The sequence below is a fragment of the Mobula birostris genome, chromosome 18, assembly GCF_030028105.1.
Source record: "Mobula birostris isolate sMobBir1 chromosome 18, sMobBir1.hap1, whole genome shotgun sequence".
In the NCBI taxonomy this organism is placed as follows: domain Eukaryota; kingdom Metazoa; phylum Chordata; class Chondrichthyes; order Myliobatiformes; family Myliobatidae; genus Mobula; species Mobula birostris.
The window spans coordinates 67,354,563-67,380,784 of record NC_092387.1 but is presented as its reverse complement, the minus strand read 5'-3'; the positions used below and the strand labels follow the sequence as shown (position 1 = coordinate 67,380,784).

The 26,222-nt window shown below is 42.9% G+C and overlaps 1 protein-coding gene across 3 annotated transcripts in view; it reads left to right on the top strand.

Annotated features, from left to right (window-relative positions):
- zswim8 (zinc finger, SWIM-type containing 8) overlaps positions 1–26,222 on the top strand; it is a 186,559-nt gene that overhangs the window by 38,707 nt on the left and 121,630 nt on the right. For all 3 annotated transcript variants that reach the window (XM_072282863.1, XM_072282862.1, XM_072282864.1), the window contains exon 4: positions 24,758–24,852. In XM_072282863.1, coding sequence (XP_072138964.1) covers positions 24,758–24,852 — 95 coding nt within the window. The remainder of the gene's footprint in view (positions 1–24,757; positions 24,853–26,222) is intronic.

Here is a 26,222-nt window from a genome sequence, read left to right as displayed (position 1 = left end):
GGATGTGCTGATGGGCAAGGATAGGAGGAGAAATGAATAGTGTGTGTGGGCTGTTTGGGTCGAATATCCCGTTTCAGTGTGTACATTCCACATTGGTGTATACAATAAGAAAAAGCACAGGCAGAGTGGATAGCCAGCACCATTTTCCCAGGGCAGAAATGGCTAAATCGCAGGGGAATAATTTTAGGGTGATTGGCGTAAAGTATAGTGGGGGGAAGATAGATGTCGGGGGTAGGTTTTTTAACACGGTGGGTGTATGAAACACCCTATCAGGCATTGTGGTAGAGGCAGGTACATTAGAGATAATTTAGAGCCTCTTAGATAGGCACATGGATGTTAGGAAAATGGAGGGCTATGTGGCAGGGAAGGGTTACACTGATCTTGGAGGAAGTTAAAGATCACAACATTGCAGGCCAAAGTGTCTGTACAATGCTGCTTACACTGTGTATTTCTGTTTATCAATATTGACATCATCCATTTTTCTTTCCCTGGTCTCCTCAGCTACCTCGCCCAAGCTCCCTTCTGGTCTAATACTTTAAACTGCTTGGATTTTAAGGATATTTTTCTTTCTTCTACATAAAGAACTGGCCTCCATCCTAGCAAAATGAAGTGTGGGCTCCACAGTCTGTGACTGTCAGTGATCGGTGCTGTTCTAGAACTGCCTGGTAACATGAAGTTAGTGATGAGCTGCAGGTGAAATTTGTAATGAGTCACTCGTTCAACATTTTCTCTGCTTCATAAACTATTTCCCTTCTAATATTTTCCCTTCCAAGTTTCAAATTGCTTAATGTCACTTCCACACACAAGAGTAAGGGGAAAGAAATAATTGTCACTCTGGATCCAATAAAGCACAAAAAAACACGATAAAGAATACAATAATTTAAATAAAATACAATACATATAACTGCATAAACTGGCTTGTATACATTGACTGTATACCCATAAAGTGACACTAAACACAGGAGCATCTGTACAGAAGGTGACTGATGGGAAATAATAAAGTAGTGGTGGAGTTAGTGGGTGGACGTGTTGATCAGTCTTACTGCTTGGGAAAGGAAGTGGTATGTTCTTGAGATGTAGAGGATTAACATGTGGGGTAGAGTATCAGTTGGTGGAATTCCATCTTCCATGGGTTAGTCTGCACTTATAGGCTGTACTAAAGCATTGAGCACAGCTCTACAACACAGGATTACTTTCCACAAAAGATTGGGTTTGCTGAAGGAAATGTTTAAAACAGGAATGCAAGAGATTCTGCAGATGCTGGAAATCCAGATCAACACACAAAATGCTGGAGGAACTTGTCAGGCAGCATCAGTGAAGAGGAATAAACAATTGAAAACTTGAGCCAAGACCCTTCATCGGTACTGATGTTCCTCGGCATTTTGCGTTTGTGTTCTGACCTTTCTCATGAATGTGAAGTTTTCTGTGACACTCCAGTGTTTAGTCAGTAGTTAATCTCATCAAAACAAATTGTCCTCTATCCTTGGGAAGTGGGTAAAGCTCAGCCATTGACTGCATCCAAAAGGATGGTAGATACCACAATATCAGAGGAATCAAACAACATGGGTGTAGAGTGGGAAGTGAGGCAGAAGTAGTGGCTTTTCCTGAGCATGGAAAGGGGCTTGTTTTGCTGCTGTTGTCTTATTAATCAAAATCAGAATCCAGTTTTATATCACCGGAGTGTGTCATGAAATTTGTTAACTTTACGGCAGCAATACAATGAAATACATGATAAACATAAAGAGAAAACTGAATTACAGTAAGTACATATGTCTATTAGCCTGGCCTCAGTGGTTGGCAAGATGTTGGAGTCAATTGTTAAGGGTGAGGTGATGGAGTACTTGGTGTCGTAGGACAAGATAGTACAAAGTCAGCATAGTTCCCTTCAGGGAAAATCCTGCCTGACGAACCTGTCGGAATTCTGTGAGGAGATTACAAGTAGGATGAATAAAGGGGATGCAGTGGATGTTGTATATTTGGACTTTCAGGAGGCCTTTGACAAAGTGCCACACATGAGGCTACTTACCAAGTTAAGAGCACATGGTATTACAGGAAGTTGCTAACATGGTTAGAGCATTGGCTGATTGATAGGAGGCAGCGAGTGGGAATAAAGGATCCCTTTCTGGTTGCCTGCCAGTGACTAGTGTTCCATAGGGGTTGGTGTTAGGACAACTTTTTATGCTGTATATAAATGATTTAGATGATGGAATACATCATGTATACTTGGCTTTGTTGCCAAGTTTGCAGATGATATGAAGATTGGTGGAGGGGCAGGTAGTGTTGAGGAAACAGATAGAATGCAGAAGGACTCAGACAGATCAGGAGAATGGGCAAGAAAATGGCAAATTAAATACGATGTTGGAAAATGCATGGTCATGCACTTTGGTAGTAGAAATATATATCCGGACTATTTTCTAAATGGGGAGAAAATCCAGGAATCTGAGATGCAAAGGGACTTGGGAGTCCTTGTGCAGAACACCCTGAAGGTTAACTTGCAGGTTGAGTGGTTGGTGTGGAAGACAAATGCCATGTTAGCATTCATTTCAAGAAATCTAGAATACAAGAGCAAGGATGTGATACTGAGGCTTTATAAGGCACTGGTGAGGCCTCACCTTGAGCATTGTGTACATCTTTAGTCCCCTCATCTTAGAAAAGATGTGCTGGCATTGGAGAGGGTCCAGACGAGGTTCACAAGGATGATTCCAGGAATGAAAGGGTTATCATACGAGGAACGTTTGATGGCTCTGGGGTCTGTACTTGCTGGAATTCAGAAGGATGATGGGGGATCTCACTGAAACCTTTCGATGTTGAAAGGCCTAGACAGAGTAGATGTGGAAAGGATGTTTCCCCTGGTTGGAGAATTTAGGTCAAGAGAGCACAGTTCAGGATATGAGGGTACCCTTTCAAAGTAGAGATGCAGAGAAATTTCTTTTGCCAGAGGGTGGTTAATTTGTGGGATTTGTTGCCGCGTGCATTTGTGGAGACCAGGTCGTTGGGTGTACTTAAAGCAGAGATTGATAGGTTCTTGATTGGACATGGCATCAAAGGTTACAGGGAGAAGGCTGGGAACTGGAGTTGAGGAGGGGGAAAAGGATCGGCCATGATTGAATGGTGGAGCAAACTCGATGGGCCAGATGTCCTAATTCTGCTCCTGTCTTAAGGTCTTATTAAATAGCTAAGTTAACATAAGTAGTGCATAAAAAAACAGAAATAAAAAGTAGTGAGGCAGTTCAATGTCCACTTGGGGATCAGATGACAGAGGGTAAGAAGCGGTTCCTGAATCGCTTAGTGTGTGTCTCAGGCTTCTGTACCTCTTTCCTGACGGTAACAGTGTGAAAAGGGCATTTCCTGTGTGGTGGGGATCCTTAATGATGGACACCACCTTCCGAAGGCACCGCTGGTTGAAGATGTCATAGATACCACAGAGGCTGGTTACCCATGATCGAGCTGACTAATTTTACAAGCTTCTGCAACTTATTTCAATCTTGCGCAGTAGCCGCCCCCCCCCCGCCCCACCACCACCCCATACAGTGACGTGGCCAGTCAGAATGCTCTCCAAGGTACATTTGTAGAAGTTTTTGAGTGTTTTAGTTGACAAACCAAATCTCCTCAAACTCCCAATGAAATAGAGCTGCTGTTTTGACTTTATAGCTGCAGCAACATGTTGCATCCAGGTTAGGTCCTCAGTTATATTGACACCCGGGAACTTGAAATTGCTTCCTGTCTCCACTTGTGCTTCCGCCATGAGGATTGGTTTGAGTTGCCTCGTCTTACCCTTCCTGAAATTCACTATCGGCTTTTTGGTCTTGCTGACGTTGCGTTCAATGTTGTTGCTGCGACACCACTCAAATAACTGTGCACCTCTCAACTAGTTGTTGCTTTTGCTGTTTTGCGGACCATTGTGTACATGCTATGTTGACACCGGAATGTGTATGTTTTGTTCATGTTATAAATAAATTTGAATCTGATGTCGAAAGTGTCCTGATGAAGGGTCTCTGTCAAATGTTTATTCCTCTCTGTAGATGCTGTCTAACTTGCTGAGTTCCTCCAGCATTTTGTGTGTTTCTCTTGAGTTTTAGATTAAGTGCAGCCAGGGCAACTGGGAGCTTGCAATTCATGTAATTAACTCAATCTACAATGTAAAATAAAAATTTATCAGGAATGGTAACAATGCAATTGCAGAATCTTTTTAAAATAAAAATAATCGGGTACACTTCTTCCTGGATGAAACTAGCCTTCCTTAACTAGTTTGATCCAGAGGTGACTCTGGATCCACCAACTAGGCTTGTAGATAGCTGTACGATTTTTAACGCCCTGCCACCACTCTGCATACATGCGTACCTTGTCTGAGTGCCCCCCCCCCCCGCCCCTCTACTCCCCAACTCAAAGACGTGCACTGGTCACTTCTCATCTTTTGTTGCTGCTGTTTCATATATTTATATGACAACTTGTTTTATTCTAATAGTGGCAGTGACGTTATACTGTCTTAAAGAAACAGGCACCTCACACTTTGTCAAGCAGTCACTCTCCAGGCCATGTCGCTCAGGGATTTGTGCTAATATTATTTTGTGATGGTACATGCTGTGTGTGACTGTATGTACTGCTTATTCGTTTTGTTTAGTGACACAGCACGGAGTTGGTCCTTGAGCCACACCGCCCCAGCAACCCCCGACAAACCCGGTTAACCTTAACCTAATTACAGGACAATGTACAATAACCAATTAACCTACACTAACCAGTGCGTCTTTGCACCGTGGGAGGAAACTGGAGCACTGAGGGAAAACTCACGCATTCCACAGGGAAGACCTTACTGGAATTGAACTCCGAAATGCTGTGGGCAGTCATAGTGTCACACTAACCGCTACACTACTCCGGTGCCACAGAGAAACAGTGTTTCATTTAGCTCTATACATGCCTACTGTTGAATTGCAGTACAACTACTTTCTCAGTTTGGACAAGCAGTCATGGACAGTAAATGCCAGTGATGTCTGAGCGAATAAAGGAAAACGCCCTCCATTTAGATTGCTCCTCACTCTTCTGTAGTTGATGCACTCCATAAGACCAGGAGATACAGGAGCTGAATTACGTGGTTTATCCATCAAGTCTGCTCCGCCATTCCATCATGACTGCTTTATTATCCCCCTCAAGCCCATTCTCCTGCCTTCTCCCTGTAATCTTTGACATCCTGACTAATCAAGAACCCATCAGCCTCTGCTGTAAATATACCAATTGACTTGGCCTCCACAGCCATCTGTGGCAATGAATTCCACAGATTCACAAACCTTTGGCTCAAGAAATAACTTTATATTTCTGTTCTTCTATTCTGAGGCTGTGGCCTCTGTTCCTAGACTCCCCCGCTATTGGAAACATCCTCTGCACATCCACTCTTTGGAGGTCCTTCAATGTTTGATAGGTTTCAATGAGATCCCCTCCTCATCTTCGAAATTCCAGTGAGTACAGGCCTTGAGCCATCAAGCTCTTCTGGTGCGTTAACACTCTCATCTCTGGGATCATTCTTGTGAACCTCCTCTGGAGCCTTTCCAATGCCAGCACAATACCTCTCTGGTACTTCCTGCTCCTGTGCTGTTTCAGGGGGAAGGATGCCAATGTGCTGTGTCACTGTTGAGCTCTTTTCTGGTGGGTTAGCCTAGCTCCTCCTATGACCTGTGTGTGGCTTGTTGCTTATCATTCCCAAAGGAGAACAGTAATTTCCATCCTTATGCACTTCTAGTTGAATCCAGATTATGAACCTCTTGTGTTTTAAGTGTAGTTGCAATTATTCTTCTGTCTATTTATATCTTTAATAAATAAACTGACATTGTGCTTTGTGACTTGCAGTTTCAGAATGTCTGTGAATCATTACTGTGGTACCCAATGTAGTCGTGCTCAAAGTACAAACTAAATTTATTATCAAAGTACATATGTGTCACCATATCCAGCCCTGAGATTCATTCCCTTCCAGGGAATTACAGTAAATATGAGAAACCCAATAGAATCGATGGAAGACCTCACCCAACAGGACAGACAAACAACCAGTCTGCAAAAAGCAACAAACTGCAATTACAAAAAGAGGAAAAAAAAAACAAAATAGTGAATAAGCAATAAATATTGGGAACATGAGATAGAGTCCTTGAAAGTGAAAGCAGTTCAGTGTTGGGGCGAGTGAAGTCGAGTGATGTTATCCCCTCTGGTTCAATATCTTGATGGTTGAAGGGTAATAAATGTTTTGTTTGGCTGTATTCATGGTGTTGAATGACAAGTAAACTTGAACCGCTCCTGAACCTGGTGGTGTGGGTCCTGAGAATCATGTAGCACCTTGTGGACTGCAGCAGCGAGACGAGAGCATGGCCTTTAGGGCTTTATGTACTTTTGGGGGAATGGAAAGAGCAGCCATTTCCTGTTAGATCTGATCCAGTGTGCAACAGGAAGTCTCACTGAATCACCACAGCATGTTGAGGTTTAGTGTCCTGTTTATGCATGCTCCATTTACTGAGCTATCAAAGTGGCTCTTGGGTTGGGGGTTTCCTCATCTATTCATTGGGTATTCTGTAGATGTGGGCAGATCTAAAAATATCTTCACAAAAGTAGTCCGCTTGGTCCAGCTGGTCTTACCTAGTACTACAGATTTAGATTTATTTATCACATGTACATGGAAATATAGTGAAATGTGTCACTTATGTCACCAACCAACTGTGGGCAGTCCACAGGTGTTGTCACATATTCTGGCTCCAACAAGCAAAGGCATACCCACAGATCAGAACAAGCAACAAAACTGCAACATCAGAGCAAGCCCTGTTCCTCCCTGCCTCTCCCACACACGCGGACGGTCCAAGTCCAGGGCAGGCCTTCTGTCTTCAGTCTCTGGGCTTTGGCCATTGGGCCCTGATTTCTGGACTTGCACCCCCTTCGAGCCTCTTGCCATGTCTTTTAACATCAGCCTAAATCCTAATAGATTCTTGATTAGCCAGGGCATCAAAGGGTATGGGGAGAAGGCAGGGGAGTGGGGATGACTGGAAGAATTGGATCAGCCCATGATTGAATGGCAGAGCAGACTCAATGGGCTGAATGGCCTACTTCTATATCTTATGGTCTTAAAACAAGCTGCTGGAGGAATTCATTGGGTCAAAAAACATCTGTGGGGGGGGTGTTAGGAGAGAAGGAATTATCAATTTGGTTTGAGCCCCTCAGGACTGAGAGTAAAGAAGGAAAAGAGCACCGGTATAGACAGTGAGGGGAGGGATGATACAGGGTCTAGTCAATTTAGATCTGGACAGAGAGGTGGTGATGTATCACAAACAAGAGAAAATCTTCAGTTGCTGGAAATAGAAGCAACACACAAAATGCTGAGGGAACTCAGACTCCTGCTGAAGGGTCTGGGCCCACAATGTCGACTGTACTCTTTTCCATAGACGCTGCCTGGCCTGCTGAGTTCCTCCAGCATTTTGTGTGTGCTGTTAAGTATTGACACATGGAGGCAGGTGGGGGAGTGGTGATGCTGTGGGAAAAATAGCAGAAAATATAATTTTTTTTTCCCCACTGTGGATGATGGAAAGCGCTCTGTCTCTCATATTTCATCTGTTTCTTGGACTTCTCTCACCTCCGCCCCAAGACAGAACAGAGATCGAGTTCCCCTGGTCCTCGCCTTCCAGCTTCTGCACTTACTACATCATCCTTTGTCACTGCTGTCAGCTACAATGAGATCCCACTAGTAGCTACATCTTCCCTGCCATCATCAAAGAACCCCACCAGGAACCTCTCCCGGAAGTTCCTGGAGTCTCCCGCATATTGATAGCGGCTCCCTGATGCCCGCAAATTATATACAATATCCCAGAAATCGATTTTTTTTTTGAGAGTGAGAGGGAGAGATCACCATGGCAGAGTGTTCCAAAAAAAGAAAATATAAAACGTACGTCACCCAGACTACACTGCACGGTTTGCAACTGTGACTTTTCTGTTGCCCATAGTGGGTTAAGACTGTGAAAGGCATGTTGAGGTGAGTTTAACAGGTGCCATTTGTTCATTAGCATAGCTAACGTTATTTGAACTAGCTGGCTTGCTGCTAAGGAGCTACTCTATTGCAGACATCCCACCTCTCCCGGAAGTTCCGGGAGTCTCCCGCAAATTGATGGTGCTGCCTCCCTGAAATGAGTTTTTGCAGAGTGGGATGTCTGGAATTGTCAACATTTTGGTCGAAACCCTGCGTCAGGACTGGAAGTTTGCTCCAGATTCTCGCATCTGCAGTCACTCGAGCCTCTGGAGAAGACTGGAGCGCGCAGCAAAATGTCTGCACGCTTTGTCCGGAGGGTTGGGTAGGTACAGCCGAGCAGACCAAGGAACTAAGGAGAGTGGTCTCCATAAAAGGTGGAAAAGGGTCAAAGTTAAAGTCCAAGTCAATTTATTATCAAAGTACATGCATATCACCATGTACAACCCTGAGATTCCTTTAGCTGTGGGCATTTACTGGAAAATTTAAAAAAAAAATAGAATTTATGAAAAAACTATGCATAAACAAAGACTAACAATGTGCAAAAGAAGATACATTATGCAAATTAAAATGCGAACCACTAAATAATACTGAGAACATGAGTTGTAGAGTTGTTGAAAGTGAGGCGGCAAGTTGTAGAATCAGTTCAGTGTTGAGTTGAGTGATGTTAGCCACATAGATCCAGGCAGGCTGATGGTTGAGGGATAATAATTGGTCCTGAACCTGGTGGTGTGGGACCTAAGGATTCTGTGCCTCATGCTCAGCTGTAGTTGGGAGAAGAGAGCATGGCCTGGATGGTGGGGGTCCTCGATCATGGATGCTGTCTTCTTGCAGCAGTACTCAATGATGGGGAGGGCTTTGCCTGTGATGGACTAGGCTGTATTCACTGCGTTTGTAGATTTTTCTGTTTCTGGACATCGATGTTTGTGTAGTAGGCTATGATGCAGCCGGTCAGGATCCTCTCCACTGTGTATCTGTAGAAGTTTGTCACAGTTTTAGATGACAAGTAAACTTCCAAGAATTAAGGCACTGCCGTGTTCTCTTTAAATTTCCAACTATCCCCAGCACCCACTATGTCTACGTGTAACGGTGTTTGCCACTTGACAGCCCAGCTTTCGATTTCCCTCAGATTCCTATTTTCCATCTGCTCCAGCCAGTAGCTAGTTGTCATTTTGGCTTTGTCTATGTAGAATCTCCAGTCACCATCTTTTGAAGGAAGAGTCAGCCAACCTTCACATTAATTTCCCGTGGCATCCACAAGTCAGAGCAAATCGGTGAATGCTGCAGAGGATTGTAAACTCAGCCAGCTCCAGCGGAGGCACAACCCGCCCCAACATCAAGGATATCTTCAAAAGGCGATGCCTCTAGAAGGCAGCATCCATCATTGAGGACTCCTCCCCCCCCCACCCCCATCACCCAGTGCATGCCATCTTCTCATTACTACCATTAGGGAGGAGGCACCTGAAGATGCACACTCAACAATTTATGAACATCTTCCCCTCCACCATCAGATTTCTGAATGGACCATGAACACAATCTCAGTATTCTGCTCTCTTTTTGTACTTTTTTCTTATAATAATTTATAGTTTTTTAAATTTATTGTACTGTACTGCTGCACAATGTATGTCAGCAATAATAAATCTGATTCTGATTAAGCAGATTGCCAAATAGATGGTTGAGTGCAGAAGAAAGAATCTCTTGTGGGGAGATTAAGGGATGTTCCACCTGTTGTGGGCAAGTCTCCAACTCCGACTAGCTGTCAGACAGTCAGTCTCGGCCCTCAATTAAGGATTTGCTGAATGAATTTAACTACAATCCTTGATACGTCCTGCTAACAGACTGGTACTTCAAAATCAGAACCAGCTTTAATATCACTGGCATATGTCATGAAATGTGTTGTCTTTGCAGTGGCAGTACAATGTAATACATAATAATAGAAAAAAACTGAATTAAAAAGTGTGTGTGTGTGTATATGTGTGTGTGTGTATATATATATATATATATATATACTTATATATTAAATAAGTAATGCAAAAATAAAAATAAGAAAGTAGTGAGGTAGTGTTCATAGTTTCAATGTCCATTCAGAAATCAGATGGCAGGGAGGAAGAAGCTGTCCTGGATACAACATGATGGAGAAGTCTAGAACTTCTTGCAGTTTACTTCAATCCTGTGCAGTAGTGTCTCTCTCCCCCCACCCCCCCCCACCCCAGTACATCTGTTGAAATTTGTTAGTGTTTTTGGTGACATACCAAATCTCCTGAAACTTCCAATGAAATATTGCTGCTGTCATGCCTACTTTGTAGCTGCAGTCCAGGATAGATGCTCAGAGATATCGACACCCAGGAACTTGAAATTACACACTCTCTTCACTCTGATCCCTCTGAAATGACTGGTGTGTGTTCCTTCATCTTACTCTTTCCCAAGTCCACTACCAGTTCTTTTTGGCCAGTGTTCTAGTTCAAGTTCATCATCATTCAACTGTTTACACGTACACAGCCAAATGAAACAACTTTCCTCTGGACCAAGGTGCACCACACAGTACATATAACTCACACACACGCAACACATAAAGTAATATTACCATAAATAAATTAACAAATCATAAGCAACACACATAAAAGTTGCTGGTGAACGCAGCAGGCCAGGCAGCATCTCTAGGAAGAGGTACAGTCGACGTTTCAGGCCGAGACCCTTTGTCAGGACTAACTGAAAGAAGAGCTAGTAAGAGATTTGAAAGGGGGAGGGGGAGGAGGAGATCCGAAATGATAGGAGAAGACAGGAGGGGGAGGGATGGAGCCAAGAGCTGGACAGGTGATTGGCAAAAGGGATATGAGAGGATCATGGGACAGGAGGCCTATGGAGAAGGAAAAGGGGGAGGGGGGGAAAAAGCCCAGAGGATGGACAAGAGGTATAGTGAGGGGGACAGAGGGAGAAAAAAGAGAGAGAAAAAGAATGTGTGTGTATATAAATAAATAACATGGGGTACGAGGGGGAGGTGAGGCATTAGCGGAAGTTTGAGAAGTCAGTGTTCATGCCATCAGGTTGGAGGCTACCCAGACAGAATATAAGATGTTGTTTCTCCAACCTGAGTGTGACTTCATCTTTACAGTAGAGGAGGCCATGGATAGACATATCAGAATGGGATGTGGAATTAAAATGTGTGGTCACTGGGAGATCCTGATTTCTCTGGCGGACAGAGCTTAGGTGTTCAGTGAAACGATCTCCCAGTCTGTGTCGGGTCTCGCCAATATATAGAAGGCATATGTTGTCTATCCACGGCCTCCTCTACTGTAATGATGAAGCCACACTCAGGTTGGAGGAACAACACCTTATATTCCGTCTGGGTAGCCTCCAACCTGATGGCATGAACATTGACTTCTTAAACTTCTGCTAATGCCCCACCTCCCCCTCTTACCCTGTCTGTTATTTATTTATATACACACATTCTTTCTCTTACTCTCCTTTTTCTCCCTCTGTCTCCCTCACTGTACCCCTTGCCCATCCTCTGGTTTTTCCCCTCCTCCCCCTTTTCCTTCTCCCTGGGCCTCCTGTCCCATGATCCTCTCATATCCCTTTTGCCTATCACCTGTCCAGCTCTTGGCTCCATCCCTCCCCCTCCTGTCTTCTCCTATCATTTTGGATCTCCCCCTCCCCCTCCCACTTTCAAATCTCTTACTAGCTCTTCCTTCAGTTAGTCCTGACGAAGGGTCTCGACCCGAAACGTGGACTGTACCTCTTCCTAGAGATGCTGCCTGGCCTGCTGCGTTCCACCAGCAATTTTGATGTGTGTTGCTTGAAATTCCAGTATCAGCAGATTTCCTCATGTTTGTGTTAACAAATCATAAGGTGCATTTATGACACAAGTTTAAAAAAAGCAGTATGATGCTTCTGGTGCTTCATTGATGGTGAGTCCTGGGAGGTGGCAGAGCTGAAGGGCTAAGAATGTCAGGTTCGTGAACTTCTCTTTACCAGTGGCTCTGATGTCCGCCATCACAAAGTGCTTCGAGAGGCTGGTCACGGCACACATCAGCTCCAGCCTCCCACACAACTTCAACCCCCTGCAATTTGCCTCCGGCTGAAACAGGTCTCCAGCAGACACCATCTCCTTACACTTACTTCTGTCTTGTTGTTCTACCTCAGTGCATTGTCATAGAACATAGAACAGTAGAGCACAGCTCGTGCATGAATACATGCTATATTATTCCATGACCCCTAACTTTATATAGTTCTTCATTCTTTACAATTGTTGAATGTTATGCCAGCACACCACAGCAAATTTGTAATACATATAAATCATCCTATCAGGCCCTTTAACCCATGATATTGTGCCAAAATTTAATCTATCTAACCTTTTACTCCTACATAGCCCTTCATTTTTCTTTCAACTATGTGTGTATCTAAGAGTCTCCTAAATATCCCTAATTTATCTGCCTCTAGAACTGCCCTGGCAGTGTGCTTCATGTACCTACTACACTCTGTATATAAAAAAAACACTTACCTCTGACACCCCCCCCCCAGTCATCCTCTTACTATGCCCCCTTGTATTAGCCATTGCTGCCTGTATGAGCCGTGTTCAAAATTTCCCCTGCAGTTGTTACACTTTATTCCGCATTGTTAATTGTCTTACCTCAATACACTGTGTAATGATCTGTATGGATGGTATGCTAAATGAGCTTTTCACTGTACGTAACGATAATAAACCAATTCTAATTCTGGTTGCAAACTCCATACGGAGGTCAGAATTGAACTCGGGTTACTGGACCTGTACTTGCAAGACATGGTGTTTTGGGCCATGTGACAATAGTAAATCACTAAACTAATACCAGTGCCACGTCTTAGTAGCCCACTGCATAGATGTTGCCCAACCTACTGAGTTCTTTCAGCATTTTCTGTGCAGTGCTCTGGATTTCCAGCATCTACAGAATCCGTTGTGTTCACCACTTCCACAACTGTAGTGTATTGAAGACATGGAACAAGAACAATAAATATCATCCAACAGTATTTATGGTCTACACCATGACCCTGCTTATCAGATCCCAGAGGCTTTTGCCGAGCTAGTTTCCTTTGGGTTAGTGGCAGATAGTTTTGCAGACTGGGGTCAAAGCGAATAGGTGCTGGTCCTGAGTTTTGGTATGTGTCAGTGTTGGAAATCCTTCTCATTCTATGATCTAATATGTTTCTGGTATATTAAAATTGGGAATAACTCTGTCTTGAGCCCGGCTGGGAAAGAAGGAGAGTTGGGTATGGGGTTAGCAACCCCATCCCATAAAAATCCGGAGCTAGAGAAATGCTGCGAGAAGCTCCGAAGACCTCATCCATGGGAGAGGAAAGATGCACCAGGAAGATGGGCTATACCTGGGAAAACGTGAACAACTGGCCCAGGACGGAGGAGTCTGGTGAGCTGCTGTCGGCAGTCTCTGCCCTAGCAGGAAAAAAAAGGGGAGATGGGCTTTAGAAGTAATCCTAGAATACAAGCACTCAGACCCCTACTGTGGCTTCTTATACTGAATGAAAAGCTTTCCAGACAAGATCAGATCATTCCTGAGGTAGCACAACAGGAAAATAATAACTAAGAAGAATATAGTACTACAGATATAGAGAAAGTTCAGTGTAGGTAGACAAACAAAATGCGAGGTCTATGTTGAGTTAGACTGAGAGATCAAGAGTTCACTTTTATCCTGTAAAAGGTCCTTTTGAAAAATTTAATGCATGGTGCTTGTGAAGAATTGAGAGTTGTTACACATCTTGTGCCAGAGAGACAGCGGGTGCTGGAATCTGCTGGAAGAATTAGGTGCATTGGTTATTTGCTTAGTGTTTGTGAGAGGAATTTATCCACACACTGATTATTGTGGCCTATGCTGAACCTTCTGTGTCGTTCATCGACCCACACCTGGATGATAGCCCTCTACCACTCACTGGCTTATACGTATCCAAACTTCTCTTAAATGTTGCTGTCAAGCATGCATTCATTCACCAAGGGGCCAGCAGCACCATCCTGTAAAAACCCAAGTGTTACAGAAACACCAGTAGAAGCCCCATAGACCTCATCCATGAGAGAGGAAGAGGAAGGACCTTCAGAGATGGGCAACACCTGCGGACAGCTTGGAAAAACTGGCTCAGGGCAGTGCACTCTTGGGAGCTGCTGTCGGCAGCCTATGCCCCACTAGAAGTGATAGGGGGCAAATGTGTATCCACCATTTCCACTGGCAGCTCATTCCATACTCTCACCATGCTCTGAGAAGTTCCCACCCTGCCCCCCCAAACCAGCTTCCCCTTAAAGTTTTCACCTTTCACCCTTAACCTATGGCCTCTACTTTTAGTCTCATCCAGCCTCAATGGAAAAATGCCTGCTTGCATTTACTGTGTCAATATCCCTCAATTTTGTATACCTCTATCAAATCGCTCCTCATTTTCATACACCTGTTCAACCTTTGCCTATAACTCAGGTCCTCAAGTCCTGACAGCATCCTTGTAAATTTTCTCTGTGCACTTTCAATCTTATTGCCTTCTTTCCTGTAGGTAGGTGACTAAAACTGCATCCAGTATTCCCAAAAGGAAGAGGCAAAGGGAGTGTGAGGAGAATAAGATAGGATAGCGTAATAGAGCTTTGACCAGCGGCCAGTCCAGGCATCAGAAGTTTGCAGAGGATGGGATTTCAGTCAGATCCACTGCCTAAGGATAGATGGCAGCAGCAGCAGGTCGCAGCAGCGTAATGGAGCTTTCACCAGTGACCAGTCGGCGTCTGGGATTGTTTAGGAAGAGCAAATTAAAGGAAGGTGGGGAAACTGCAGCGGCTGTCATCTGAGTGGATGTAGTCAGAGTGGCGATCTTGAGGATTAAGCTCTTTGAGGCTTCACTCTGAGGAAGCAAAGGAAAGAAAAGCTCAAGTTTTTTTGTTCTCTTTATATCTGCTTAGCTTGGGACAGTAGAGATGCCAGGCAGTATAGTGAAATACTGCTCCTGCGGGATATGGGAGAGCAGGGAGACCTGCAGTGTCCCTGACCATTACAACTGCGAGAAGTGCATCCAGCTGCAGCTTCTAACAAAATGTGTTAAGGAGTTGGAGCTGGAACTGGATGAACTTCAGATCATTAGGGAGACTGAAGATGTGAGAGGATGTATAGAGAGTTAGTTACACCCAAGGTGCAGGATGCAGGAAACTGGGTGTCAATCAAGAAGGAGAAAGCGTTCAGAACCCAGTGTAGAGTACCCCAGTGGACATCCCCCTCAACAACAGGTTTATCACTTTGGATACTGTGGGAGGGAGGATGACCTAACAGATGAGATTCACAGTGGTCAGATCTCTGGCACTGTGTGACTCAGAGGGAAGGGGGAAAAAGAGGTGCATTGTGGTGATAGGGTATTTGTCAGTTAGTGAAATGGACAGAAGTTTCTGGGGGCAAGAACAAGATTTCCAGTTGGTATGTTGCCTCCCAGATGCCAGGGCCCAGGATATCTCGGATCAAATCCTCAGCATTCTTAAGTGGGAGGGCGAACAGCCGGAAGTCGTGATCCATGTAGGTACCAATGGCATGAGTAGGACGAGTGACGAGGTTCTGCATAGGGAGTTCAGGGAGTTAGGTGCTAAGTTAAAGGGTAGGAACTCCAGTGTTGTGATCTCAGGATTGTTCACTGTGCCACGTGCAAATGAGGCCAGAACTAGGAAGATTATACAGGTTTCCCCGCCATCCGAAGGTAGAGCGTTCCTATGAAACAGTTCGTAAGACAGAATGTCGTAAAGCGAAGAAGCAATTACCATTTATTTACATGGGAAAAATTTGTGAGCGTTTGCAAACCCAAAAATAAGCTACCAAATCATGCCAAATAACACATAAAACCTAAAATAACAGTAACCTGTAGTAAAAGCAGGAATGATATGATAAATACACAGTCTATATAAAGTAGAAATACTTCTCTACGATCATTGCCGCACTGTTCTCTGTAGTGAAAATCTCATGCAAATGCTCTCGCCAGAAACAGAGCACAAGCGCTCTTGGCAAAAACATTCTCCAGTAACCTTTAAGCTAAGAAGCTGCCAAATCATACCAAATAACACATAAAAATACACAGCCTATATAAAGTAGAAATAATGTACGTACAGTGTAGTATTACTTACCAGAATTAGGAAGATAGTGAACACACTGATGATGGTGTGTTAGGCTGAGGCATCGGAGGTTGAGGTGGTGCAGTGGCCCCCACCCTCCAGGCCGCCGACCGATACCGATCCGCAAAGCGTGCAGTGGTAGCCGGGACACACCCAGCACATCTTTAAGAAGAAAGCTGAAATAAACAAGCTAATTACTTAGGTGCTGCCCGGCACGTAAATGTTGACCCAGATCAGAGGGGATTGACGATTGCGTCACCTCTGATCTGGGCCGACATTTACGTGCCGGGCGGCACCTAATTAATTAGCTTGTTTATTTCGGCTTTTTTCTTAAAGGTGTGCTGGGTGTGTTCTGGCTACTGCTGCATTCTCCGCGGCAATGTATCGGTCCGCGGCCCGGGGGTTGGTGTGGTGGGACACTTGGGTGTCATCTCATCGATCAGGCAGGCAGGTCATCTTCTTCTATGTCTGTCTGCCTTGATGTCGAAGGTCGAGGTTCGTTGTCTGCTGTGACTGACGTGGAAGGCTTGCTTGACTGTTTAGCCTCACGCATTTTTCTATCATACAGTTCTTTATAAGCACTCAAACCATCTTGCAAATTTGCCCTAAACTGACGTACCCTTTCAAAATTGAAGTCGTACTTTATCATTACAGCAAAAATCTCACGCAGTTGCTTCACGTTCAGTTCCTGGACGACTTCACTTTCGGTCCATTCGCTACTGCATTTGGTTTTGATCGTTATCCTTTCCTCTTCCAATTGCATCAGCTCTTCATCTATCAGTTCTTGGTCATGGGATGCCAAAACCTCTTCAACATCATCTTCGTCAGCTTCCACAAGCCAAACTCACTTTGTCCTTGCTTCGTTCACCACGATCAAAACGCGTAGTTATGTCTAGTTTTATGCTAAGTGTAACACCCTTACGAGCTCTTATAGGCTTTTCCAATACCTTAGAACTCATCTTGCTAATGTGGCTGCTCACAGGCACGTGCTTAAACAATGCCGGCTAGAATGCCGTTCCGAATCCGGGGGAGGAGCTTAGCTGCTCAGGCGCACTGCCTTTCATCGCGCGCTGCCTTTTCTCATAACAGTGAAAACACCTTCTGTTAGTGAAAACAGGTAACTAATGTACGTCTTTCGTAACAGTGAGGTTTCATAAAGCAAATGTTCGAAAAGTGGGGGACACCTGTACAGTTTAATACTTGGCTAAGGAGTTGGTGTAGGAGGGAAGTTATAAGATTTTTAGATCATTGGGCTCTCTTGCAGGGAAGATGGGACCTGTACAGAAAGGTCAGCTTGCACCTGAACTGGGTGGGGTGCGGGAGGGGGTCTAATATTCTAGCGAGAAGGTTTGTTAATGCTGCATGGTGGGGTTTAAACTAGAGTTGCAGGAGGATGGAAACCAGAGTGACAGAACAGTTAATGGAGAGGTTGTGGAGGTAGATGTTGGTAAGACCTCAGAATCAAAAGGTTGAGCATGGTGCAACCACTGTCCTGAGCTACATATATTTCAATGCATGAAGTATCAAAGGAAAGGTGGATATTGGTGCTGAAGACAAGGTAGCTAGTTACAAACAGAGGCAATGTGTAGTGAGGAGAGAATGTTGATAGGGCAAAATTGCAGTCAACCAGGATGAGTTGCAGTGTAAAAGGCAGACAACATTGAAAAGGATGAATGCAGAACTGAAGATGTGTCTGAACACACGCAGTATACTGAATAAATATGATGAACTTGCAGTACAGTTACAGATTGGCAGGTATGATGTTGTAGGCATCACTGAATTATGGCTGAAAGATTAGAGCTGGGAGCTTAATGTACAGTGATAAGCATTGTATTGAACGGATAGTCAGGAAGGCAGTGGAGGTGACATTGCGCTGTTGGTAAAAGATGAAATCAAATCATTAGAACGAGGTGACATGGGGTTGGAAGGTGTTGAATCATTGTGGATAGAGCTAAGGAGCTGCAAGGGTAAAAAGACCCTGATGGGAGTTGTATACTAACCCCCAAAAAGTAGTAAGGATGTGGTCTACAAATTACAATGGGAGACAGAAAATGCATGTCAAAAGGGTAATATTACAATAGTCATGGGGGACTTCAATATGCAGGGAGGTTGGAAAAATCAGGTTTGTGCTGGATTACAGGAGGGGGAATTTCTAGAGTGCCTATGGGATGGCTTTTTAGAGCAGCTGGTGGTTGAGCCCACTAGAGGATTAGTTATTCTGGATTGGGTGTTGTGCAATGAACCAGAATTGATTAGAGAGTTTAAAGTAAAAGAACCCTTGGGTGGGAGGAGGGACAAGTGATCATAACTTGATTGAATTCGCACTGAAATTTTAGAAGCAGAAGCTAAAGTCAGATGTATCAGTATTACAGTGGAGTAAAGGGAATTCAGAGACATGAAAGAAGCAGTTGGCCAGAATTGATTGGAAAGGAATTCTGGCAGGCATGATGGCAGAGCACCAATGGCTGGAATTTCTCAAAGCACTTTCGAAGGAACAGGATATATATATATATATATATCCCAAAGAGGAAGAAGTATTCTAAAGGAAAGATGACACAACTGTGGCTAAGAAGAGAAGTCAAAGCCAACATAAAAACCAAATGGAGGGCATATAATGGAGCAAAAATTAGTGGGATTTTCCACTATTGGATTGGGAAGCTTTCAAATACCAACAGAAGACAACTAAACAAATCATTAAGAAGGTAAAGATGGAATACAGAAGTAAACTAGCCAATAATATTAAAGAGAATAGACAAAGTTTCTTGAGATACATAAAGTGTAAAAGAGAGGCAAGGGGGATATCGGACCACTGGAAAATGATGCTGAAGAGGTAGTAATGGGGGACAACGAAATGGCAGGCAAACTGAATAAGTATTTTGCATCATTCTTCACTGTGGAAGACACTAGTGGTGTGTTGAAAGTTCCACGTGTCAGGGGGCATGAAGAGTGTGAAGTTACCATAACTCAGGAGAAGATTCTTGGGAAACTGAAAGGTCTGTCGGTAGATAAGTCGCCTGGACCAGATGGTGTACACCCCAGAGTTCTAAAAGAGGTTGCTAACGAGATCGTGGAGGCATTAGTAATGATCTTTCAATAATTACTAGATTCTGAAATGGTTCCTGAAGACTGGAAAATTGCAAATGTCATTCCACTCTTCAAGCAGGGAGAGAAGCAGAAGAAAGGAAACTGTAGACTGGTTAGTCTGACCTCAGTGGTTGGAAAGATGTTGGAGTCGATTATTAAGGATGAGGTCTCGGGGTACTTGGGCGCACATGTTAAAGTAGGCCATAGTCAGCAAGGGTTTCCTCAAGGGGAAAATCTTGCCTGACAAATCTGTTGGAATTCTTTGAAGAAGTAATAAGCAGGATAGACAAAGGAGAATAGGTTGATGTTGTGTACTTGGATTTTCCAAAGGCCTTTGACAAATTGCCACACATAGGGTGTTTAAAAAGCTACGAGCCCATGATATTACAGGGAAGATTCTAGAATGGATAAAGCAGTAGCTGATTGGCAGGAGGCAAAGTATGGGAATAAAGGGAGCCTTTTCTGGCTGGCCGCTGGTGACTAGTGGTGTTCCACAGGGGTCGGTGATGAGACCGATTCTCTTTATGTTGTATGTCAGTGATTTGGCTGATGGATTTGAAGGTTTTGTTGAAATGTTTTACAGACGATATGAAGATGGGTAGAGGGCCAGGTAGTTTTGAGGAATTAGAGAGGCTGTGGTGAGGAAAGCAAATGCAATGTTAGCATTCATGTCAAGAGGACTAGAATATAAAAGCCAGGCTGTAATGCTGAAATTTTATAAAGCACAGGTGAGGCCTCACTTGGAGTATTGTGAGCAGGTTTGGATCCCCGTATTAAGATAAGAAAGGATGTGTTGAAACTGGACAGAGTTCAAAGGAGGTTCACGAAAATGATTCCAGGATTGAATGGCTTGTCATTTGAAGAGCGTTTGATGGCTCTGGGCCTGTATTTGCTGGAATTCAGAAGAGTGAGGGGTGACCTCATTGAAACCTGTTGAATGGTGAAAGGCCTTGTTAGAGTGGATGTGGAGAGAATGTTTCATACATGGGAGAGTTTAAGACCAAATGACACAGCCTCAGAAGAGAGGGGTGTTCTTTCAAAACAGAGATGAGGAGGAATTTCTTTAGTCAGAGAGTGGTGAATCTGTGGAATTTTATTTGCCACAAGCAGCTTTGGAGGCCAAGTCTTTATGTATATTTAAGGCTGAGGTTGATAGATTCTTGATTGGTCAGGCATGAAGCGATACGGGGGTTGAGAAGAAAATTGGATCAACCATGATGAAATGGTGGAGCAGATTTGATGGGCCAAATGGTCTACTTCTACTCCTGTATGTTATGGTCTTATGGATTAGTGTGATTGGATGGTTGAAATGTGAACAGGACATGCCCTCTTCTCATTGCTACCATCAGGAAAGAGGTAAGTGAACCCGAAGATCCAACCTCAGTGTTTTAGGAACGGCTTCTTCCCCTGAGCCATCAGATTTTTGAATGGTCCACTGAATATTGCCTTGCTATTTCTCTTTTACACTATACCTTGCACGGTACTGGCACAAAACACCCAAATTTGTGACATTCGTCAGCGGTAATAAACTGGATTGTGATATTTATCAATTAATTGTTCAAAAGGCATCAGTCTATCTTCTTTAAATAAATCCAGAAAAGAATTAATACCTTTATAAAAAATTTGGATCACTCAAAGAAGGCTTAAAAAAGTAATTTCGATAAATTAAACTACAAAGTTTAAATATTTTAAGATTTAAAAAATTGCAGAACTGGAACCAAATTTGTAAAGAATACTTAATCACAGGATATAGGTTTAAATTAGCAACTTTAGCTAATTGTATAGGTAAAGCAGCTCCCAATAATGAGGTTAAATAAAACTGCTTTACAGCTTTCAGTTCCAGGTCTACCCAAATTGGCTGATCACTCTAATCAACCCAATATAACCGAAAAGACATGTATCGCACATTAACAGCCCAATAATACATTCTTAGATTAGGCAAAGCAAGACCTCCATCCTTTTTCAATTTTTGTAAGTGACATTTACTAATTCTTGGTCTTTTATTATTCCAAACAAAAGATAAAATAATAGAATCAATCCCATCAAAAAAGTTCCTAGTCAAAAAAACAGGGATATTCTGAAAGAAGTATAAAAATTTTGGTAAAATCATCATTTTAACTATATGAATACGACCAACAAGTGAAAATGTAAGTGGACTCCATCTACTAAATAAATACTTCATAGAGTCTACTAAAGGAACAAAGTTGGCTTTATAAAGATCCTTATATTTTTTAGTAATTATGATACCTAAATATCTAAAAGAGTCCATGACTTTAAAACGAGTGTTATCATATATAGAGACAGAATCATTTAAAGGAAACAATTCACTTCTTCTGAAATTTATTTTATATCCTGAAAAATCTCCAAATTCATTAAATAATTTTAGCAAGGCAGGAATAGATTCGTCAGGGTTAGATATATAAACCAATAAATTGTCAGCGTAAAGAGAGATCTTATGCATGGTCTCATTCACAAAAGTCCCATGGATATTTTTAGCCTCACGAAGAGCAATAGCAAGGGGTTCTAATATTAAATTAAACAATGAAGGACTTAATGGACAGCCTTGCCTTGTCACCCGTGAAAGCTGAAAAAAAGACCTACAATTGTTAGTGACAGCAGTAGCAATAGGGGCTTTATATATCATTTTAATCCAATTATTAAAATTAGCACCAAAGCCAAATTCTCTAAATCATTAAATAAGTATTTCCATTCGACTTGATCGAATGCCTTTTCAGCATCCAAAGATACAACATATTGTGGAGTTTTAAAAGAGGACGAATATATAACGTTAAGTAGTCTCCGAACATTTGAAAAAGAATAGTGACCCTTTACAAAGCCTGTTTGATCTTTAAAAATAATTTTACCCAAAATATTCTCCAACCGATCGGCCATTAGCTTTGACAGAATCTTAGCATCGACATTCAGTAATGAAATAGGTCTATATGAAGCGCAGTCAGTGGGATCTTTATCTAAATATTCTCTTTCATACTCACACTTTCTGCAATACCTTCAAGTTTGACATTTTTTACAAAAATATTTAAGTAATTTTCCTTGCATATTGGTGGCTGACCTGTTAGATACTATCATGAGTATGAATCCTTTGATCAAGGGTTCTGTTGGAAGAATTTATGATTTATTATTACAATGGGATAAGCATTCTTTATCTAAGATTAAACAGGATTGGGAAAAGGAACTCAATTTGACTTTTATGATGGAGGATTGGATGCAGATTTTGAAGTTGGTTAACTCTTCTTCAATTTGTGCTAACCATTCATTGATTCAATTTAAAATTGTACATCGTTATCATTTGACGAAGGAGAGACTTTCTAAAATCTTTTCTAATGTTGATAGTTATTGTGATAGATGTAAAACTGAGATAGCTACACTGACACGTATGTTTTGGTCTTGTTCTATATTGGAACAGTTTTGGAAGTCAGTTTCTTCAACAATTTCTAAAGCACTTAAAATTAATCTACAATCTAATAAATTAACTGTGCTTTTTGGGATAATTCCTCAAAATATTCATGGTATTTCTGTGTCTGACCAACATGTTATTGCATTTGTTACATTGATAGCTAGGAGGGCCATTTTGTTGAAGTGGAAGGGTACATCAGCTCTCACCTTGTCACAATGGTTCTCTCAAGTGATGCTATGTCTTAGTTTGGAGAAAATTAGAAGTCGAACCTTTGAACTTTTATTTGATTTTGAGAAAAGACGGGGCTCATTTGTTCCTTATTATCATTTGAGCTAATTGCTCGATTTTTTCCACGATCTAGTTGTAAATTTTTAGGTATATTTTCTTTTCTTGCTGGCAGTTTGATGTTTATTTTTAGAAGTTTTTTGTATGACGCATGCCTCCGGGGTTGTATGCCTAATGGGCTTTTTTTCCTCACTTTTTCTGCTTAATAGGTTTTTTTTTGTTATCACAAATTTTTTTTCAATCTTTAAGGTAATGTCTTTTTTGAGACATTGTAAGTGTTGTTACTTCAACGTACTCATGTTATTTCTTTTGTATAATATAATAATAAAAAGATTTGAAAAGAAAAAACTGGATTGTGATGGTAGGTACAGACTCAGTGGGCTGTAAGGCCGGCTGACTTTGCGTCTGTCTTTATCTTCCCTGTCTGTGACTGTGTAAGACTCGTTATCCAGCATGTCCTCCTCAACTGCTCCTTAACACACATTCTCATCACACGTTTGCTTCCTCATGGCCCCAAAAACACAGGTACTTCCATAATCTATAATTGAATAACCTACTTAATTGGAAAATTATATTTTCAAGTTCAAGTTTAATTGTTATTCAACCACACGTGAATACAGACAAAGGTCATCACAGCCAGGGGAGGGTCTGGTAGTGGTGGGGATAACTTTCCACTATCTATCAAATGCTCTCAATGGTGTGTGCCTCAATTAGCTGCTGACCACAAGTCCAGTTCCTGGCTTTCACCTGGCTTCCCTACTAATCCCAGCAGAACTGTTTCTACTGACGGGAGAAGGGGCAAAGGCAGGTTACTGGTGCCTTAAAACCAGTTGCTTCGGGCAGATGGGGCTTGTCAGCTGTGGTTGGCAGCTCACCTGGAAGGAAAACTGTGATCTCAAACCTCCACTGCCATGCGGCTATACCCACTCATGGGGAAGGCTTTGGGAGCAAACCCCGAGGAAAAATCCAGAGCGGAGATCCCCAAGACAGTCCTATGTTGAGTTGCTGGTGCCTAACTGTATCTATTGGTGCTGTTCCTTTGGGCTCACCAGATGCATGAAGAGTGGGAGCTTGCTACATGGACAACAGCTTGCTTTCCGTATTGTGTTGCCCAGGCTTGCGTACATAGACAGTTAGGACGCAACATCCATGGTTGACCCTGACCAATGGCGGCCTCAGAATGGCCAAATGACGCAGCGTTTACTCCGAGGACAAGGTGAAAAACAGAGTACCAACAGTCACACAGCACAAGGCGCATACAAGATATCAGTAAAATGCAGTCACATGAGAAAAATTCTCCAAGGCCCTGAGTGCGTGAACGTTGCAGCAATCTGCAGTCGAACACAATACAGCTTGTCTTCTGCTGAGTGAACACTGGGGGCAGCACCGCCTCCAGCTCGCATGCCACACCACACTGCTTCCAGTGGAGCACACCAACAAGTTAAAAATTTGGCCAGTTTATGGAGAGGACACAGGGAAGTGAGGATGAGAGGGAAAATAAATCAGCCATGATTGAATGTTGGAGCAGACTCAATGGACAGAATGGTGTAATTCTGATCCTATGTCCTGTGGTCAAAGTTATATATCGGATACAAGAATACCTTTTTGCTTTAGAAACACCTCTTGGTTAAACTGAAGGCAAAGCCCCCTGCCCCAGATGTATACAGTGCCCAGTTTGTTCAGGGAAAACCCTTAAGGCCACATCACCTGATCTTTCTGGTTGACCATTTCCCGGGCAGTAAGATGGGTCTGCATCTGCTGAGTGGGGTGATTAGGTATATATTCCGTACAGCCGCAGGAATTCTGTGCAAAATATGCTCCATGCATTCCAATAAGCTCCAGTTGTTATAACCTAATTGAGCACCTCTTATCTTGCCTTCAGGTTGTACTCGTGTCTGGCTAATGGCAGTGCTGATGAGTTCCAGCGAGGGGAGCAGCTTTTCAGAGTGCGTGCAGTTAAGGATCCACTTCAGATAGGTAAGCTGGTGATTATAAATGTCTTTTCTTGACCTTTTCCTGCCTGTTGATCACATGAAGAGTTTAGTGAGTGGTGGACTCTAGCTGATTGATTTTTGTGCCTTCTCTAGTCTGAACGGGCAGGAACAAGTGCTAATTGGAGAGGATTTATTGTGCCTCACTACTCAGTTGCTGTTGTTGAGTGGCTGTGTTGGGACGGGGTAGGCTGGGCTCTAAGGTGTTGGTCAGGCCACACTTGGAGTATTGTGAGCAGTTTTGGGTCCCTTATCATAGAAAGGATGTGCTGGCATTAGAGATGGTCCAGAGGATGTTCACAAGAATGATTCCAGGAATGAAAGCGTTAACATATGAGGAGTGTCTCTGATGCCTCTGGCCTGTATTCACAGGAGTTTAGAAAAATGAAGAGGATCTCTTTGAAACCCATCAAACACTGGATAGAGTGGATATGGAGAGGATGTTTCCTATAATGGGAGAGTCTAGGACCAGAGGATGCAGCTTCAGAATACAGGACATGGATCTAGAACAGAGATGGGGAGGAATTTGTTAAGCCAGTTGGAGGTGAATCTGTGGTAGTCATTGCCACAGGAAGCTGTGGAGGCTTTTTAAAAGGCTGTGGCTCTTTTTAAAGCAGAGGTTGATAGTTCTTGATTAGTAAAGGCGTCAAAGGTTTTGGGGAGAAGGCAGGAAAATGGGGTTGAGAAGGACAATAAATGGCAAAGCTAATGCGATGTGACAGCTCCTATGTATTCTGGTAATGGAATTTAACAGTTAAAGTCAAAGTAAGTATATTATCTAAGAACATATATGTCACCTTGAGATTCATTTTCTTATGGGCATTTTCAGGAAAACAAAGAAATACAACAGAATTTATGAAAAATATATAAACATAAGCAGACACTGACAAACATCCAATGTGTAAAAGAAAAACAGTTGTGCAAATAAAAAAATAAATAATACTGGGAGCATAAGTTCTAGAACCTTGAAAGTGAGTCTGTAGGTTGTGGAATTAGTTCGCAGCTGGGGTCCGTGAAGTTATCCACACTGGTTCAGGAGTTTGATGGTTGAAGGGTAGTAACTGTTCCTGAATGTGGTGGTGTGTGACCTAAAGTTCTTGTACATCCTTCCTTGTGGAGATAGCAAGAAGGGATCATGCCCAGCTGGTGGGGCTTCTTGATGATGTATGTTGCCTCTTTGAGGCAGTATTCCTTGTAGATGTGCTCAATGATGGGGACGAAATTGAGGATCTAGAAGCACTGGCAGGTATTGAGGCCTAGGTCTTGGAACCTAGTCTTTAGTTTTGAGGGGATGATAGTGTTGAAAGCTAAGCTGTAGTCTACTTCTACTACTACTACTACTACGTCGACTCAGGC